Source organism: Parambassis ranga, chromosome 13 (assembly GCF_900634625.1).
Source record: "Parambassis ranga chromosome 13, fParRan2.1, whole genome shotgun sequence".
NCBI classification, from domain to species: domain Eukaryota; kingdom Metazoa; phylum Chordata; class Actinopteri; family Ambassidae; genus Parambassis; species Parambassis ranga.
Genome location: NC_041033.1, coordinates 524247 through 544127, shown reverse-complemented (window position 1 = coordinate 544127; position 19881 = coordinate 524247). Strand labels below are relative to the sequence as shown.

At 41.4% G+C, this 19881-nt stretch overlaps 1 protein-coding gene across 2 annotated transcripts; it reads right to left on the bottom strand.

The window, feature by feature from the left end:
• Positions 1–6014: 6014 nt before the first annotated feature.
• Positions 6015–16837, bottom strand: wsb1 (WD repeat and SOCS box containing 1). Of its 2 annotated transcripts, XM_028418982.1 has the most exons (9): positions 16464–16837; positions 14971–15139; positions 13879–14162; positions 12753–12884; positions 11536–11636; positions 9193–9365; positions 8981–9094; positions 7960–8067; positions 6015–7815 (listed from the first exon to the last, which is right to left on the bottom strand). In XM_028418982.1, exons 1-9 carry the CDS (start codon positions 16501–16503, stop codon positions 7653–7655), a joined length of 1284 nt encoding a protein of 427 aa, XP_028274783.1. In that variant the 5' UTR covers positions 16504–16837; the 3' UTR covers positions 6015–7652. The 2 variants fall into 2 exon arrangements, with proteins under 2 accessions (XP_028274783.1, XP_028274784.1); XM_028418983.1 differs by lacking the exons at positions 12753–12884; positions 13879–14162; positions 14971–15139; positions 16464–16837 and adding an exon at positions 10829–10975.
• Between the last annotated feature and the right edge of the window lie 3044 nt (positions 16838–19881).

The following is a 19881-nucleotide window of genomic DNA, read 5'->3' as shown; positions in this document are numbered from 1 at the left end:
GACTTCACGAGCAGACTGAAATAAGAAGACAGCGGCGCCTTTAAACCACTTCCTGGAGCCTTCAAATTAAAAGCCATTGCATGTAGGCTATGTAGTACCAAAAACAATGAATGTTTACAGCAATCTAAAGAAGAATATATAAAGATCGTTTAAAGTTTAAAATACAGGAAATACAGGAGTGTAGATAAGACAGGAGTACATCGAGATATAAAGGAGAGGTTCTGCACAAGCTGCTCAGGTAGTGCAGCTCATCCAGGATGGCACATCAATGAGAGCTGTGGCAAGAAGGTTTGCTGTGTCTGTCAGCACAGTGTCCAGAGCATGGAGGAGATACCAGGAGACAGGCCAGTACACCAGGAGATGTGGAGGGGGCCGTAGGAGGGCAACAACCCAGCAGCAGGACCGCTACCTCCTCCTGTGTGCAAGGAGGAGCAGGAGGAGCACTGCCAGAGCCCTGCAACATGACCTCCAGCAGGACACTAATATGCAGGTTTCTGCTCAAACTCTCAGAAACAGACTCCATGAGGGTGGTACCATCATTAGTTAGATGGAGCACCACTGCTGATCAGAACAGTGGCTGTCTACAGGTCTCTCAGCCATGATCCTTTACCAGGTGGACATGTTAGCCAGCTGCTTGACATTGAAGAGAATTTGAAAACATATTCAGTCATAATTGAAAGAGATGTAATTCATAAGAGCACATTGTACATAAACAATACCACAGTCTTTACTGCAGTTTGGTTTTTATCCCAGACCCCTGACCATCACAGCACAGCATACTTTCATCTGATCAGACAGTGAGCCCCTACAGGTTGATTGAATAACACTGATTACCTGGTTACCATGGCTTCGGTGGGTGGGTAATATTAGACAAGTCAATATGTTGTCCTCCAAGTTTAAAAAAGTATTTGACAAGTCTGCAGCTCTGTCGCCAGTCTGCAGTGGTCAGTAAGGATCAAAAGTGGTGCAAGGAGGGAAAGGCAGTGCAACAGTGGCAGGTTCATGAGGGCCAAAGATCATTGATGCACATGGGGAGTGACCCAAAATCAGTGTGTGAGCTTGTTGTCGAGGAAATGAAAGAGGAAGTGAGCAGGCTCTCAGAACAGCTCTGACAACATGTGCTGTATACCAGATGATGAAGTTATTGTAACGTGTGTGTAACCCCCTGTCTTCTATACTTTTCCTAAAGCCAAGACATTATAAGATATACCCCACCCTGAGTCTAACACATAGGGTTGGTCAAAGAAAGTTATTACCAGGATTGTTTGATATTATATAACATGTCATGGAGTGGTTTGCTATTGCGGTAGCATCCTATATCCTGCTCTCTTTGCCTGCATGCCGAACCTGTTTGTACTTGTAACTATTTGATTAAAGCACAAATGCCAGAGAAAGATCTAGACATGATACTGTGCATTGAGCAATTCTTTCACATTAAGGAAAGAAAAACCATTTCCTTAGAAATCATACATCTGACATACACAACAAGACTTCGGAGTGAGGTTTACATAACATCTTCTACTTTGGAACGTCACTAGCTCTTCATTTTTGCCCACATGGTGGCAGCAAAACTCTGGCTTGTAAAAATCAAGGTAGGGTGTGTCAGGTTTTTCACTACCAGACACACTAGTCACAGAGTCTGTGTGGAATGACAGCAGCACTGGTAATCTTTAAGTGTGTAGCAAGACTCTGTGAAACTCATCCTTTCTTTTAGCTTGCTGTTTCTTTTTTATTGTCCTGCCTGACTGTGCATTGGACTCAAGTAACCCAGTTACTTGAAGCCGCCATGCGCCGGAACCTTCAGTCTGGCAATGATTTGCTGCTATTTTCTCAGAATACCTACCAGGTGGAGCCTTGCTGTTCCAGCCACCATCATTTGCACAGTAAAAGTATCCATGTGTCGCTTGTGTCTTAATGTTGGGCATCAGCAGAGCTTTAGGTGGAATGTAACAGAACCCATGCAGGTCTGAACATCACTCAAACCTTCATTTTCAAGTCACACAGAGTGGGAAAGATGCCAGAAAAGCCACATCTGTGCCAAGGGGGAGGAGAATCTGTTCTTAGCTTGTCATAACAACATTCTCACTTGTTATGAAGGAATTTTTTGTTAGCTCTCCAACAGAAGCTTCTGGAAGCATCTGCATCTTTGCAAAGGAACAGGATCTACAGAATCTTGTTAAGTCAACACCCTCTTTCTGTTGGTTTTCTATGTGTGGCTGCAGATACCTGTGTGCCCATGCTGTATGTAGAACCTCCATTCATTGGCTGTCAACATAAGGGTGTGGAAAAAGCATACAGTGTATACACATATACATAGACCTTGCAGTGGAAAACAGTATTTTATTAAGTTAAGTTCTACAACTGGCAGACAGAGTTTTGTATTAAGACCAAGAGTTTTCTTTTGAACCACTGTGGCTTCTGTTGGTAGTGGAGTGCCACTGCTTCTTTAGTAAGATCTCCCTTTCCATGTTGAAAATATAAAGAAGGCCAACGACACTGTCCTGCTGCCATGTTGTAGGAACCCAGCCCTTTAAATGACCCTTTGGAGTCATTAAAGAACATATAGTACTTATATGTGTTTAGGTTTAGGCTTTTCATCTTGAACTAGCTTCAAAGAATAACAGTGTGTTTTTCAAAGAGACTGCTCTACACATGCTCTACATCTGGAATTCATTCCTCTGTCTTTTGTTAAACACACCCTCACAGCTCTGCTTGGCCAGTGTGAGACAAATGTGTATGCTGCTAAGGTGATACACACATACTGTGGTTCACTGATGTAGGAGTAACCTGTAGTTAGAAAGAGGTGTGTTAGTTGGTCCAGGTCCAGCCAAACCAGTTTACACAGTATATGTCCTGATGATAACAGTGTGTCTCTGCAAAGTGAAATCATATTTAGCTTAGTTATGGTTATGTTTATTCCTGATTAACACTTGTTCTAGACAATTTTAACAACGTGTACCTGATATTGTTGTTGTTGGCTCCAACCACACACAGACACACACAGACACACAACCTGCTTTACATTCTCTGTTTGCCCCGAGCCTTAGAGAGGAAAAATAGGTTTTATGAGTTATTACATAACTTGTTTTGATCATAAATTGGTGATGTTTGTGTGTGCACATTTGAACTAAACGTACTAACAGAAACAAACGTTTTATTTTGCAGTGCACAGGGGGCTTTTCCACCAAATCCAGGCCAGAAGACACCAGGTTTGGGTTACGCAGTCATATGACTTGCCTCTAAAATGAGCTTGTGTGAGTACAGTCAGTGTAATCACAGGGGAGGGGCCTGAATTTGTTTCTTCTCTGAGACTGAGAAGATTCAGCATGTAGCCTGGCACGTAACACTTTCCACCACAGCAGCATATCTCTGCTACCTCAGCTGCTCCCTGATCACCAGGGGAGCGGAAACCATTCTCACTGTGTCAGTGGTTACATTGTGGAAATCATTTAACAGAGATAAAGAGAGGAGAAATCATACAGAACATTAGATGCCGGATTGTAGCCTGTTGCTGTTTTTGTGCCTGGTGGCTGCTCCACCCTGCTGTCCTTGAGCGCCCATAGCACAGCGATGACTCACTTCCTCTGTTTACTGAAATCCTCCCAGATCCTCCTGACAGCACATGACACAGAGATCACAGAGACATATAAACGTTACATTAGTGTTATCCTCTGAGAGGGAATATCAGGAGCTGCTGGACCAGCCTTAAAAGAAGCACATAAACAAAACCATCAGTATACGAGCTCATAATGTCTATCTTTGTTCAAAGAGATTAGCAGCATTAGCTGTGTGTGATAGTAGCCTTTTTGAAGCTGGAGTTTAGTAGTCAGAATGGAAAATGACCAGATCCCTTTGATCTGTAGTCTGCTGTGGGAAGTCAGTCCTCCTCCTTAATGTATAACTACAGGTAGGGCCAACCAGGTCAATCATAAACTGGAGCTTCCCCTTAGCTGATAAAATGCTTTTTTAATTTGATTCGATGTATTTTTAGTACCTGTCATGGTCACTTGTTCTCTCTGAATGTCTGGCTTTTGCTTGCCAAGTAGGTTGTAAAGAAAAATGTCCCATTTCTTTGATATAATTGTATGTATTAGAGTATATTTAGAGACTGACATCATCCTTCTGTCAACGTACTTACACAAGTACCACAAAAGCAAACAAAAAATAAATATTTCCAGCCACTAAATCTATAATCATATCAATATGCCAGTGCCTTTCTGAGTTTGTACTCTAAGCTGTTTAGTGAAGCTATAAGAATGACTTCCAGCGCATGTGAAATGCTTTAGTAACTTCTAGATAGTTTTCCATGAAGATCCACTCCACTTTAAGCTGCCAGTCAAAGATGTCATCCAGTGTCCATATTTCTATATTTTACTCTTAATATAAAAAGTATTTTGAATGAAATGCAGTTTGCATTACAGCATAGTGCTAACTGTGGTATGTTCCTCAGTGCAGAGGATGGTGGGTACGTTCAACATGTGTCATAGTATGTCACTAATTTACTAATTTACTAATTAGTAGTACTAATTTATATTTGGCATATTGAAGGTTTGGACAAGGTAACATAGCCATAGTCTCAGTAGTTGGACTTGATCTAATATGTCTTGTGTCTGTACATCACCAGGGAAGATAACTATTCTATACATCGTATATTGTGCCATTGCAGTCAAACAATGTGTGAATGACACATTTTGTCCCAAAAAAGTGATGATCACATTGAGTAAGTAACAAAAACATGCAATTAAAAACCTAATTCACTATGTAGTTCAGACTTGCATTATGAGCAATGAATACCACTATCCAAAACTTAAAGTGCAAGTCATTACTAGTGGTTCTGTTGTGGTGGACAATTATGGCCTATATGAAGTTTGCTGTAGTGATGGGTTTAAAGTGGATCTAGGAGCTAAGCTAACTCAGAAAAATGTCAGGTCCAAGATTTATAGAGGTGGACAAAAGAAAGGGAGGGTGCCATGTACAAATAGAAAACTGATCAATAGCTTTGGTTTGCTAGACACACTAAAAGAGAAAGGGTGAGGAAGTCACATGATCTGGCGGTTAGCTGACACAAGGAAGGCTGTGATGAGATTAACAACTCAGTTGCCAGGAGGTAGAGGACTGTGTCCAGATGTTACGTGATCAGATTAGGGAGGTCTAGGTACATTTGTCTAAGTATAGAATAGAATGTATTTATTATCACTACATTGAGAGCAATACAATTATTTATTCTAATTCTTTACTGATAATTGAAACTTTTTAAATCCCATTGAAGTATTCCTCATGAGTTTCTTGGTATTCTCCATCACTGCAGCAGCACACTTATGACCACTGCTTTTGTCTGCCTAATGATTGTAGCCTCATTAGAGCTGTCAGCTATTACTTACTTCTCTGAAATGAAACTAAGAATATACCTACCTACCTATCGCCTACACTCTCCGCTTATCAGTACATTTGACTGAAAAGGTGGGCATCTAACTAACCTTTCAGCAAGAGAGATCTTTTATAGACTGTCCCAAAATCATTTCTTAACTGTGCAGTGAAAGCTAGACTTTCAAAATCTAAATCTACACATAAATCACTTTCACATCTAGACATCATGTATTCATGAACTACCACAAGCAACTTGCAATGAATTAACATTGTGACTGCACCACCAGCTGCTACACAAACTGCAGACAGTGCCGAGTGTTATAAAAGTATGATGGCCCATATCTGTAGCATTAGATTCAGCAAAAAAGCACTGGTAATAATGACTTACTAATATGTATGTTTCAGATTTTATCTGTACGACTTGGAATCAAGACGTCTTTTGTTCCCTATTTTTAGTTTAAGTAAACCATATTTTATGAACCCTGAAAAGTGGGGCTGCTGTTCACATGACGATACAATGTCATCCAATGTAGCAGCCAAGTATCCATGAATGAATGGGGCTTCGGTCACTGGGTTCTAACAGGAGGTTTCAGCAATAAGATGCCTACTGTAAGCAGAGTTCTACATGAGCACACGCACACACACACAAAAGTCAAAAAACCTTTATTAAAACACACCAAAAACTTAATACATTCACACATGTTTGATATATTTACTGCATCTCACTGAGGCAGAACTGTTTTTCCAATCACAATGGTACAAAAACATCATGTAATGCAAACCCTGGTTAGGGATCTGTAAAGTGAACTAAGCACTGTAGTCCATTTGGAAACTATGATGAACCTTCTTAATACACTCTCTGAAGAAAGGAAATCCTTTGGCATCAGCACTGTCAGAGAACACACTGCCAAGAAGGACAGACCTGCTCTATACTTGTCTTCCTTCTGTAACACATCGAGCTCACCTTCCCTTCTTTTGCTTGCTCTGATAACCAGACTAAAAATACTGTACCTGACAGTTCCTGTGCACATGAAGGTCCAACACCGATAGCTGAGGCTGAGATTACTTTCAGAGTTGCATGAATTGCTTATTGTGATTTCTACAGGAATACGGTTTGGTCTTATCCACACAGTAAAGTTGGACACCTTTCATTCTCCCAGACTGTGTAGTAGTTGACTTTTTCACATTTAAAAGGAAAACAAAACAAAACGTAAAAATGTTCAACATAAGATATAAATGAGAAAATAAAAATGACAAAAAGCTTAAAACTTTGATATGACTATGGACATCATACATTTTTATATACATACATACTACATTAAATTCTGTTTACCAGCTTTTGTACAAGTTCAAATATAGACAGAAGTTAAGCGGCAGAGGTGATTGACTTTGTGATAACACTGGTCTCAAGGCTCAATACTGCCTTTAGACTGGGCAGTGGCACATGTGTGCATGCACACATACACCAAATCCAAATCCAAGCAGAAAGTCTGACATTAGGAACAACTATCTATTGCCGTTTACCATTCAATATTAATACCAAAGCTGACAGAGATCCAATAGTGGCTAATATGTCAGCCTGGCCTTGTACTGTGGTTAACTGAATCACCACAGAATTCTCATAAATAAAATATGCAGTTGAACACATTAAGGAAGTTAAGGTTTCATGGTGCCATGCCATGGTGGCATATACTATTTCAGAGAAGTGTAACAGAGTTTGTGTTTTATGATGATAATCTAGTGCCAATATACTTTAAGTCCACAATATTGGGTATGAGTATTGGTCTTCAAAACCCTGCATTCTTTACAACACCTATTCTGTTCCCTTTGGCTTGCCCATGCAAATAAAATACAAAACCTGACTTTATGAGCAGGCACATCTGCGAAGCCTCTCCATTGAGTGCAACAGCCATTTCAAGTCAGAGAAAGGTAAGGGGTTTGCAGAGTTAGAACCAGCTGGAAGAGTACACTTACAAGTAGCGCACTAATATGACAAAGAATATGGGAGAACTTGACCTTTCAGGATGGGTCACTGGCAACAGCATACTAATTTACAAAAGTACTTACAAAAATAAATATGTACAAAATAAGGTGAAGAGGGTTTAGATAAGGACATGTCTCTGGTATTATAGTAAAACGTAACTTTTCCTTACGTCTAATCATTTCTGTTTGTTCAGAGTTCTATGAAAAATGGGTTCTTGTCTAAAAAAAAAATATATCAGGGATTCATTGGTTTATCAGCATCCTGCTGGGACAGGTGCAGGTGAGTCAGCTGGTGCTGGCAACTATATGACCTTGTAGGTCAGGTAGTCTCGAAGCGGTGTGGGAATGGCCAAGGCCTCTACCTGCTGGGTGGCCATCACCCGGCGAAGAGCCATCCTGCACATGTGTTGCAGGCTGGCAATGCTACGAGGACACTCCCACAAGTGCACACTACCATCACGAGTCCTGAAAAACAACACAATAACGGCAGGTCAGACAAAACAAGACAAACACAGCAGCAGACATGGAAATGAAGGGGCAAAATGTGACTAAGATGACATTATAAAATGTGTGTGGGGGGTGTATCTCTGAACATGTGTTGTGTCTTACCCAGCAGCAAGGACACTTCCTTCAGAAGAGAAGGCACAGCAGAGGCCATTAGAGACAGAGGCAATAGCTTGAGGAGCCCTTTCCTCGATGCTCCAGAATCGAACCAGCCTGAGCAAAGACGAAGCACACGGCTGTCAGAAAACCTTCGTATACACCATTTGAGGCAGTTTTAACACAATACAACAGAAGCTAAACTAATAGATCGTGATATTTAATCACAGACTCAAATTTGCACTCCTTAGCAGAACTAGGAAGCTCACACTAATATGACACCCACAAAATGTCTTTGTGGATTAATAACTGTGCTTGCAGATAAAATAGAGACAGAAGACCTGCTTTTTTGATCTTCCAATCTAGCATCTACCAACAGTCATGGGACTTGTGATGATTAAAAAATATTTGAACTTTAAGTAACAGTTGACAATCATCCTAGGTTCTTGTGCTTTATTTACCATTTTATGCATGCTGTAGAGCTTCTCCCGCTTTTCAGTACTCAGTGTGCCAATGGCCAGAGTGTTTAACAACTACCTTGTGACACACATGTGATCCCACAGAGACCCACATACAGCAGCTCTGCACTCTCTAGTCCTATCAACACAAACGATTCACCGAAAGATTTCAAAACAAACTACAGCTAACAGTAAAGCTTTTCTGCTGCCATAGCGGCATCTGACAGGCATCCCAAATCGTGTTTTTGAACAACCAAGCAACAACATGGAACAATAGTCATTAATTAACCTGATGTTGTAACTTATTCTGTTTTTAAACTGTTTAAAATATACATGTCCACACGTTCAGGCTAATATGTGCTGAAAAGACAACGCCGGATACAAAAGAGCAAAACAAAGGGCATCTTGTTGTATTTGATGTATTTTAAGAAATCATACAGAAGATCACTTTTCCTTCCATTCCAAGAGAAAAAGGCAAATGGCAATAGAACAAAAAGCCCGGGAACAAAGACATTGGCAGTGAACTAGTTTTAAGGAGAAAAAAATATAACTCATGTCATTAAGTTTCTTACTTGTCATCGGTGATGCTGGCAATGTGGCGCCCATCAGGGCAGAAGCTCACAGAACGGACCCAGCGGTCATTTGCCCCACCAGCAAAAATGGGCGAAGGAGGAGGGAAGAGATGGCTGGACAAGAGCAACAATTCAACAGAAATTAGTTTTAAAATAAACATTCAGCTTTAAAATGTCTTATCCCACTGGCCCCCATATTGTGTGTTGGTTACCCAAGTTCCAGCAAGATGGTGGCCTTGTGGTGGTCCCATACGATGACTCGGGTGTCATAGGAAGCAGTGGCCAACAGTGCCCCATCTGGTGAGAACTCACAAGACACCACATCATTGTGGTGCCCCTCCAGCTTTCGGATCAATGTGTACTTATCCATGTTCCATAGGAACACCTGCAAGTTGAAGACAGCACTGTTATAGCCCATGGAATGATTTGAACCAAGTATAGATGTGCTACCTTACACTTAATCTTACTATATGCACATAAAGCATTTAGCAATTAAATTAAGCAACTGGAATTAAAACAGAACTAAACAGTTATGCTCAGTGTCACTGTAATGATTTGTAACATTAAACCAGGCCAAAGAAACAAAGGAGCACAAGCTGCAAGGCTATGTCAAATTCAAAACTTCACCTACAATATCATTATAATAAAGCATTTTGTAGCAATGGTAAAAGTACATCATAAGAATTTCAATGTATGTACATATTTTACTACTATTAAATAAATATTATTTTAACAAAAAAGTCTAAAGAAAAGAAAAGAAAACAAGTAATAACTTAAGGTAACATAAAGTTACTCCACTGGTTTCCCCTTTCCCTTTTTAGTTCCCTGTGTTTACAATAGGCTCGCATCTCCGGCAGAAGCCTACGAAGAGAGACAGATACTGCAAGAGAAAAGAATATTTTATGGCCAAAGGGTTGACACCTCTGGCAAAGTACATAAATGCGTGCCCGCGCACACACACACAAGCATGCTGGCACGCACACACACAAACACACAAGAAGAAAATGATTGTGGAACTTTTTTTAACAGTGAGCAATGGCCTTAGTATCTTTGCTTCAGGAAAATGTGTCATTATAGGTCTATTCTAAAATGTTTGTTCTGTTCCTTTTTGTGTTAGAAACTAAGAACATTTAAGTGCTGCCAACGCTGGTTGTTAACACATGCAGTCAATGATCTATACACAAATCTTAGTCACATGCAGACTAATGGTTCAGTTTCTTGGGTGGGGTGGGGGTGGGGTTTACTCCCACTCTGTGGAAAATAAGTTTCACTATAGGATTATTTCTTTTGTGAAATACTATCCTGTTTATCCACAGTTCATCCACTGCTGCCAACAGATACACCAAACTGTTTATAGTAAAGGAGAAATAAAACAAAAGCCACAGATTACCGGCCACGCAAGTGGCACATTATGAGCTGTTTTCTGCTCAAGTTTTTAGGCATCACATACTTGTGATCTATAATTAATTATATGTACCAATAATTCTAATTTAAACAGGTAAGTATAACATTTACAAAGCACTGGAACCTGCTGATTAATACTGACAGATGTGGCAATGGCAGGTTGGTTGAACCGTTTGTGCAGTGGACTGTACTGACTGGCAGTATTACATTGTTACTCTGCCTGTGACTAGTGAAACATTTAACCTGGCAGTATCCCTGTAACAAAAGAGATTTAGCATGTAGCAGATGGCAAATTGAGCTATTTAGAGATAAGGGAGGAAGGTGTGGAGGTGGGTTTGGGAGACAGGTGGGAGGGGATAAAGAGAATTTAACCATCAGTTTAATAAAATAAATAGAGGAACTGCAACAGCAGAGGTAGACAGACACGGAGCAGCACCTACGTACAGATTGACCTGGCGGCTCAGGTGCCAGGCTGCCCCTGAACAGGCCTTTGGGCATTGTGCACTGTGCGTCCACGGTTTACACCGGCTGCTCAAAATGTCAGCGCGGCGCTCCTTTCAAAACCAATCACACACTGAGCTCTGCCACCACCTGTGACAGGGAGAGCAAGACACACACTGTAGGCACACACAGAGCCTAAGAAAACTACCACCATGTCTACCATTACCGCCATGTTCAGGCTAATCTAGGTCTCTAACACAGTAGACAAGGTAAACTTAATACCAGCCATTAAATATCCAGAAATATTTCTGCCTTAAGGGCAGCAGAAATCAACATAACATAGGAAATAGTTTTTCCTTTACTGACTCTGTTCATTTTTGTCATGTCTTCAGTTTTTAATTGGTCAGTCCCACTCTGACAAATAGATTTACGAAGTGCTACATTACATTAGTAAAAACAATTGTCCGCTCTGCATGCAAACTACAGCAAAAATTATAATTATCTTTTTTTCAACAAACAAAAGCCAAACAGAGTCTAACTGTAAGTAACTCAACTCCAGCACAGTATGTTCTCAGTTGGAAATGGCAGGGCAGGGCAGATGGGAAGTGTTGTAATTTGAAGGTTGATTGAGCATAACTGGTAACAAGCAAATGCAAAGCGATTAGCTAGCAAATTCATGAAAGGCAGTAAAAAGGTACTTATATACTTACTGCTTTTCCTGCACCCACTGAGCACAAGATGGAGGAGTCGGGGGAGAAGGCGCTACAGTACACCCAGTTCTGATGTGCCCGCAAAACTTTCACCATGTTACCTGCATGACATACACAACATGGCTTTCACTGACTACATTCTGTTAGTCACAGTACAGTAACTGACAAAACAAGGAGAAAGGTATGCAGCAACAAGTCCCCGACCTGAAGTCAACTGCACAATAGATATAAGTCAAGTCCATTTTCAGGGAGTGGCGTTACTGCTTAGTGAGAAACTTATTTTTTAGCTATGGTCTCTTTTATACAATTTAGTGACAGTAAAAACAAATAGGTGATAGGTCGCACTGCTAATGCAGGGTTATGATTATGAGTGAAGCCAGAGATCACATGATGCGTGTGCTTTTAATGGGGAATGCGTTTTGAGCAGCAATGAAAGACTAGATTTTAGTTTAGACAACACAGCAGATCCAGGAATGTTATTGTCAATAATGTTATAATGTCAGTACAAAAATAGAACAGCTTGACTTGCCATCTGAAAGTTGTATATCTGCATGGTTTACATGCATGTCTGAATCATTGGTGTTATATGTTTCGCACATATGAAGTTTGGAATTTAACAAGTGTTTATTATGTCACTGACTTCTGACCTATTAAATATAATATGTATTCCTGAATTGCATCTTGTCCTATAGGTTAGTGTAAAAATGTAGGGATTTTTAGCAAATACATTTCTGATCAAAGGTCAAAACCTGTTTAGTGACCTTTACCACCAAAACCTCATACTTGAGATAACATTTGTGTTTGACAAGACACCATTCCTGAGATACTAGCCCAGTGTGTTGGGTTTTGGATAAAAGCATGTTTTCTGAGGTCAGTGACCTTTGACTAGCAAAATCTAATCTGGCCATCCCTTCCTGTAAGTAAGGTCTGGCCAGACATGAACAACTTCCTTCAACTGAAATATTAAAGTTAACTTGAGGAGAGGGACTGAAGGGCAGACTGATGACAATACAAGGATATTATCCTAACTTCTACATCCAGAGACCAAGAGCCTGTGGATCCATTGTTTACTTTTATAACCTGGCATTACAATTCAGAGTGCTAGTATTAAAACTGTAAACGGCACACTTTTAGAAGAGGAAAGCAATGTGACTGTGTTCTACTACTTCCTCTTAAATTAAAGGAACAATATAGCAAAATAACTCTCAGTAACTTACCATCATCTTTGAGGTCCCATACACGAAGGGTTTTATCTCTTGATGCAGACACCAGCATGAGGCTGCCATCAGGAGCAAAAGTCAAGTCCCGCACTACATCAGTGTGGTCCATCAGATTTAGCAACAGTTTTCCTGCAATAAGCCATCACAGATTGTTGTAACTAGCAATTTTGCACACATTTATTTTCTATATATCTTGTATATCCATGTATCTTTATTATTTGTATTGTATCTTTATTATCACTGGCTTCGCTTGGCTTTTAACCGTTAAACAAACAGGACTCGGTGCTGTTGGGGCAGCAATAACAGTGCGAGCTGTAGTAATGTACAAGCAGTCACTGCCACAGACAAAAATTACCTTAAAAACAAAAGTAACAAGATTCCATAGGTGTGCCATCAGTGTCTGGTCCTACAAATACCACATAGCTGCCTTACATGGGAACCAGTTATTTGATAGCATGTTCTCACTGATATAAAGTGTATGTACAGTTTTTAAAGGTTGAATATGTGTTGGTGCCGTCTAGTTAAAGCCAGGAGATCGAGCTATGTGCATCCTAAAGCTTGTTCCATACTCGATACATACGAGAAGAGAGAACTCGCTCCTCGTTCCACGGGTGGTAAGAGTAAAAAAAAAAGTTCATTTCGGCACGGAGGTACCACACTCCACGAGAAGTGCGTGTGCATACGGTCCTCCCACGCAGCACACGTCACACACAAAAGGTTGACAATGCAATTGTGTTGCAAATTGTGCGCACAGTCGTGGTTACCTGTCCATCGTCGCTGTACTTCCTCCTTCTGTGTGTGTGTTCTGTGCCTGAAGAATCCCTTGAGCTTCTCCACATTCATCACACCCACTAAATTTCGACCAATCACAGAATTGTTCTCGCAAACCATTGAGAGAAAAAGTTCTGCCCGGGGCATGTGTCCGCGAGAGCTGCAGAACAGGCGCTCCGAGAGAAAAATGACAATGTCATGTTGTGGGCGAGGAGCGAGTTCTCTGCTCTCGTGGAGTATGGATCCAGCTTTAGAGTTGAGGTTTCTTTCTCCTGATCCAATTTACTAATTTGATTTCATAACCCAATTACTACCTAAGCAAGCTGAAGTGAACAAGACGAAGTACCCTTACCAGTGTAAACATCCCAGATCTTGATGCGCCCATTGTTGAGGCCTGTTGCCAGCAGCAACTGGTCCTGGCCGAATTTGAAGCGGTGCCACTCAATGTTGACGCAGCGGCTCTGCTTTTCTGGCACTGAGGAACCAAAGGCCAAGCCCCACACTATGTCACCACAATCTATGGTGTGTTCACGGGGCTCGCCAGCCACTGTGATTTCATGGCCACCATCACTGTTCTGGCGGGACAAGCGGCGGGGGCTTGAAGGATTGGTGCCTTCTCCACCATGGCCCACTGAGCTATGGCAATAGAAATTAGAGAAAGACAAAGGGGATATCAACCAGAGACAGTGCAAGTAAAAAACTTGGTTTGTGTAGTTGTTTTTTCAGATATCCTGTATAACAGATCTGAAGTGTGAGCAGTACTGTGAGAGAGGAGGCAGTTGCAGCATTCTAGCCACAGCTCTCCTGTTTGGGAACAACAAACTCTTGTTTTACAGACAATTTCAATGTGTGGCTCAGAATCACAAGGCCCTATTAAGTGGAGAAAGAGCCTGTTAAGCAGAAAGCAAGCTGATAATGAGCCACATGTTGCTGGCATGATCCGTAGGGTAAATAGACTGCTACAAAAATGCAGTATTCTAAGTTTTGGCTAAACATTGATTAAATGCTCCACTGAACATTGCAAGGTCAGCACCACAGCACCACTCCTCCTCCTCTAGTCGCAAAGTTGAAAAATGCTTTAAAAAAAAAAAAAAATCAGGGAAGTTTTTATCATAACTTGCATTCATTTGCTATAACTAAGGATTTTAAGACAACACAAGCAGAAGTACATTTGGGCATACATTTTTTCTCTGGCAAAATGTGCACAGACAAAAGAATGGTTTTATCAGTGTGGACAACAACATATTAGCTGTGAAAATGCACACAGTATAATCCAATATTATGCTACTGCCTGACAGACATTAATGACATCAGTCCAGTTCCTGCTAATCTTGGAAATAAATTCTAATTTCCTAGTGATTTATCACAAAAGCACACAGAAGTGTAGTCTGTGTAAATGTCATAACTAAATCAAGCATGCTGAGAGACGGTGAAGAATGCTTACAAGTTCTTGAAGCATTGTGTCCATGGAATGAGCCTGACAATGCGATGCCCCTGAGACCAAGCAAAGTAGGAACCATTGGGTGCAAAGGCTACTGTCCAAGCCTCACGCCCAGACTTCTGGTCAAAGGGAGCAACAGGCACCAGGAGTTCTCCAATGAACTTAGCCTTACCTACAAAACAAGCAAACAAAATGACAGTGCCGTTAGTCACAGGTTACCCATCTCCTTTTTCAGGCCGGCCCATAGGAATGCCAATTCTCCTACAGTAACCCCTTCACTCAAACATGAGAGGGCTTGATGCATGCATCTGATGGATAGCCGCCTAACACAAACACAGTGGGTGGAGATAGGGTTGGGCTGTATCCAAATTTTGATACCGTCAAACGCCCTCCACATTTTACCCCGGTATACAGAAATTCCGTGCCGTGCGCCTGCCTGTATGTTAGAAGTTATGCATGGTAATAAAACACTTGTCCGATACACTGAAAACCTGCCGGTCATGTTTTTCTGATGGAAACAATTAAAATGATAAATGTAGGCTCAGACGGCACCAAACTGCCCTCTCTCTCTCTGTTCATACACTTTATCAAACCAAAAGTAAAATATATTATACTACTGAAGTAAAACTGAAGATTCAACCACAAAACATGTTTAATGTCTTATCCTTATCTTCTACATAAGCGGATTTTTTTATTGACGGTATTAAAAATGATACCGTCGCTACCTGCGTGGCCCGCCGGTATGCCTTAATACCTAAATACCGCCCAGCCGTGGGTGGGGAACATTACGGGTTAAATACACTTAAAACACATTTTCAACTGTTACACACTTTTCCAAGCTGGCTAACAACAACAGACTTGAATAGGAATGAGGTGAAGCTGAGGACATCAGGCTGAATGAATAACCAGGCCAGTAAGTGGGGGGGGGGCTCATCGAAACCATGGGATTGGCCTGCAGCGAATTCTCCTAAAACCTACTGTCAAGGGGAAAACATACAGTTGTGAAAAACAAAATTGTGCACTGAACTAAACCCACGGTTAAAAGCACACTAGCTGTTCTCACGGTGTGTGGCGTGCAGACACGCACGTAGCTGCGCTGTGAATCAGAGTGGGGGAGGGAAGGCTCCACCGAGGTCCGCACCAACAGGACACGCAATTAACGCCACCAAACTGCGACCTACTCAAACATTAAAGGTTAAAGGCTTCCACTTATAAAACACACACTCAGGTAACAGAGACTGTTCTAAATAACAGCACGCTTCTAGCAGGAGTACAGTATATGAACCAAGCTGCGTTAGCTTCAACCGGTTGAACCAATGACTACAACCACAGTCAGCCGGTGTGCGACACTCGCTATTATTAGTTTAGAGCAAAGGATATTTTGGGTGCTACAGTGGGCCTTTAAAGGCTCTCAGGGGTTAACACAGAGCAACGTCGAGCGGTTCGGTGGTTACGCCACACGTCTGCCTTCAGACTAAATAACGCATTGTACTTACCTATATCATTTTCGTTGACAGAGTCTGGGAAGCTTGCCATCTAAATACGGGCACAGAACTGAGAGAACACCGAGCACTGACTGAGACGAAGGGAGCTGGAGGAAACCAAATAGTGCGGAGACGGCGCCTTTCCGTTCTGTCTGCTCGGCTGGATCCCTCCGCCAAACTCACGGATCGGTGTAAAACAGTCCTCGTTACACGTACGCAAGAGTCTCCTGAGGTTCCTCGTCCATACAAACATATAATTACACAGCCGCTGGTTTTAGGTTATAAACGAGTTATACGTGTGATTACAGTATTAGTATATCCGCGTTCAAGCGCAGGTCATACAATGGCTGCGCTGCGGATGGCATTAAGTTATTTTCATCTAGGGCTGGCCATAGAAATGTGGGAGGGCCTTCCTCACACGTCACCGTGGTTGCCTTGGTAATGCTCTAAACACCGCCCCCTGCTGACTTCTTTGTTTTTCACACGCTGTCTTTTTCCCTTTATCTTTTTTTGAGCAACACACAAAAATTGAGCTCGAGCGCCACCCCTTGGTGTGACGAGTGTGTGTTTCCTCTGAAGCAGGTGCGCATACAGTCGTGTTGCCAACTGCTTTAAATCGAAAGGAAAACGAATAGAAGGCATGTTTATTTATTTAGTTAGTTAGTTAGTGCATCTGATCAACAACGTTTGATTTCAGGGAGAACATTTAAAAAACATACCAGTTATGTTATGGGCTGGTGCATTAGCCAGAGCAGGTTTCTGCTTCAGCTTCAGTGTGTGCACTGGAGTCTACTCTAACACTGCAGCCAAATAGTGGCTCATTTTCAGAGGCATGAACAAACAGTGTCATGACAGTAGTTATGTCCTGCATGAGTACACAGTCTTTCACTGGCCTAATAAATGTGAAGATGAAGTGAGCCTGGTTAAAACCATCAAGAGACATGCAATTTAGAAACCAAGCTAACTGGAGAGGCCTGTTTACCTGAGAGCATGCTGTGCTTTTAAACCAGTGTACACTACAGCATACAGAAAGACTACAGGTCATATCAGGCCTGTTCATGAACTCAGGGGCAAGCTGCTGTGGGCTGTGGGGAATAATATGAGGGTAAAATGTATTTGTAATGTATTTTCATATACTTGTGTTAAAATTCATGTATTATTATTTTAAGTTGAAGCTTCAGATAAGCTGTATGAGGCCTGTTGTTTAGTGCAGTGTTGTTATATTGTCTGTTACTTTGTCTTAGTGTTGGAGCAGAAATGAGAATACTTACGTTCCACTCTGGAAGATTTCCTAATTACCTTTACTTTTTACAGTTTGTTATTTTTATTGTTTCATTGAAGTGACCTCAAAGTTGTGTGTGTGTGTTTGCATATGTAGCCAAGTTGACCAAACTGATCTGTTTAGCGTTTATGTTGAGCAAATAAAGAGCAAATTAAAGGCCCCTTTGTACTTCAACAGGCTTTTGTTTTGGGCTTTTATTTTGGCATTTCTCATTGTTTCTTATTTCTCATGTAACATGTAAGATGTACAACAAATTGATTGTCTTCCAGCTCATGCATGGATTATTTTACAGCAGAGCAGAGTGTAGTAACTGTTCCTAAAAGACACCAGCTGCTGTAAAACAGATTTGTTTTGTTTTGGTTGGATACAGGTCCACTGCAGGTGGAAAACCATGGTAGTGGTATTTACAGGACTCGTGATTGCCCTGTGTTGTCAAAATACTTCGGACAGACAGACTACTAATGCATGAAGTGATAATAAATACGTGGTAATGAGAGAGGCCACAGCTGGACGGTAATTGTTTGACATAAGCAATCTTTGATATGACAATTCATTTAATTATAATAAACATATCTAATTGAAATGTATTTAATCCCTGCACACTATATCATGTTTCATTCCCCAGTAGACTACCACATAGAACAGCACCAAAAACAATGTTACTATGCTCATGTCTTGGCAGCTTTCATCTACATTCTCACTTACACAACGAAGCTGTCTGAGCCTTTTAGAAAAGGCACTTCGTTGTCTGCCCAGTACAGGGTGGAGAGGGTGGCCAGGTTTCTCCATGATAACACTGTCTGTCAAGCAGCCAGTAATCCATGAGCCAGTGGGTGTGCCGCAGCACCCACTTTGTTGCAGCTTCTCACCCAGGACTTGAGGCTGGATGGTGTTGAAGGCACTGGAGAAATCAACGAATGTGATTCTCACTGTGCCACCACCACCATCCAGGTGTGAGTGAGCTCGCTGCAGCAGATAGATGGCGGCATCATCCATCCCCAGAATCAGGTGATAGACTGCAGAGGGTCTGGGGCCATGAAGTGATGACTGCACAGCAACCCTAATCACATTTATGACATAACACTGCATAGTGAAAGCAAGTCCCCTCTGTGTGTGTTCACTGTGCCATGCTGATGTTAGTCTGTCATCAGAAGTGTTTTACCTGTAACATCAGGAAAAGGACCATGACTTTATCAGCATGTAGTAAATTACCAAATATAACATAAGTCAAAGATAACTTTTTTCACCACAAATTCTGTGGTTTTTTCTTTAGCTTCCAGTCACAGCTGAAATTACACCATATTGCCAGAAGGTCGCCAGCAGGTGGTGCTAAATACACCATTGCAAACTGCAGTTTTCTTCTGTGGTTCTTGTGTGCAGATTTAGCTGTGACTGTGTGGTGAACAGCAGTCTACCTCCTGCTGATATTGACCCTGTATAGCACAGTAGCATCATGTTTAGGACTCCCTGATGGTTCACTGTCGTGGGTTCTCTCCTCAAAAATCACAGGCGTAGTCAGAAATAGATGTTTTTTCCCTTTTATTTTACCAGTCTCCCAAGTGCAGTATAAAGTGATGAAAAACAATAAAAATAATAATAATAATAATACTTAAAGTTGTAATTCGAGTTCTTCAGTAACTCACAAAATGATGACAAGCTCATTTACATCCAGGAGCTGTGCCTTGTAACACCGTCAGACTCCCCTAGAGGAGCCACAGCAGCCTCTTTAACCCTCCTGCCCCTCCCACTGGGCGGGATTATTTCCACTTCAGGTAAATCATAAATATTTTACACAGGTAAGTGTTTTATACCTCCCAAACACACAGAGAAACCATTAAAACAATATTCCTTTCCACAGAAACTGTCACCCCCACATTTATTCAGTTCACCATTAGTTTTGAAAAACGGATGTCAGCTGATAGTGGCGCGACTCTCTCTGGTATTTAAGTGGACAGTGGTTTTGCTTGCCCACTGCCTCGTCAGGATGTCACAGCTTTGTGTGTGCGCACGCTGCCACGATCACTGACGGAGCCGCTCCGTCACACTCACCTTTCGGGGTGACCACTCAAAGCCAACATGTTCCTTCATAGAAAAAACTTTAATAGTCATATTAATATATTTACAAATATAATTCACAAACAAATCAGA

What these genes read in the sequence shown, in the direction of transcription:
- wsb1 (XM_028418982.1), bottom strand. Translation starts at nt 16,503, where the DNA reads ATGGCAAGCTTCCCAGACTCTGTCAACGAAAATGATATAG. An exon ending in GCCAGCATCACCGATGACAA is followed by an intron (nt 8,068 to 8,980) that starts GTAAGAAACTTA and finishes GTCTTTGCTCAG; the next exon opens with GCTGGTTCGATTCTGGAGCA. An exon ending in GGAAGTGTCCTTGCTGCTGG is followed by an intron (nt 7,816 to 7,959) that starts GTAAGACACAAC and finishes GTTGTTTTTCAG; the next exon opens with GACTCGTGATGGTAGTGTGC.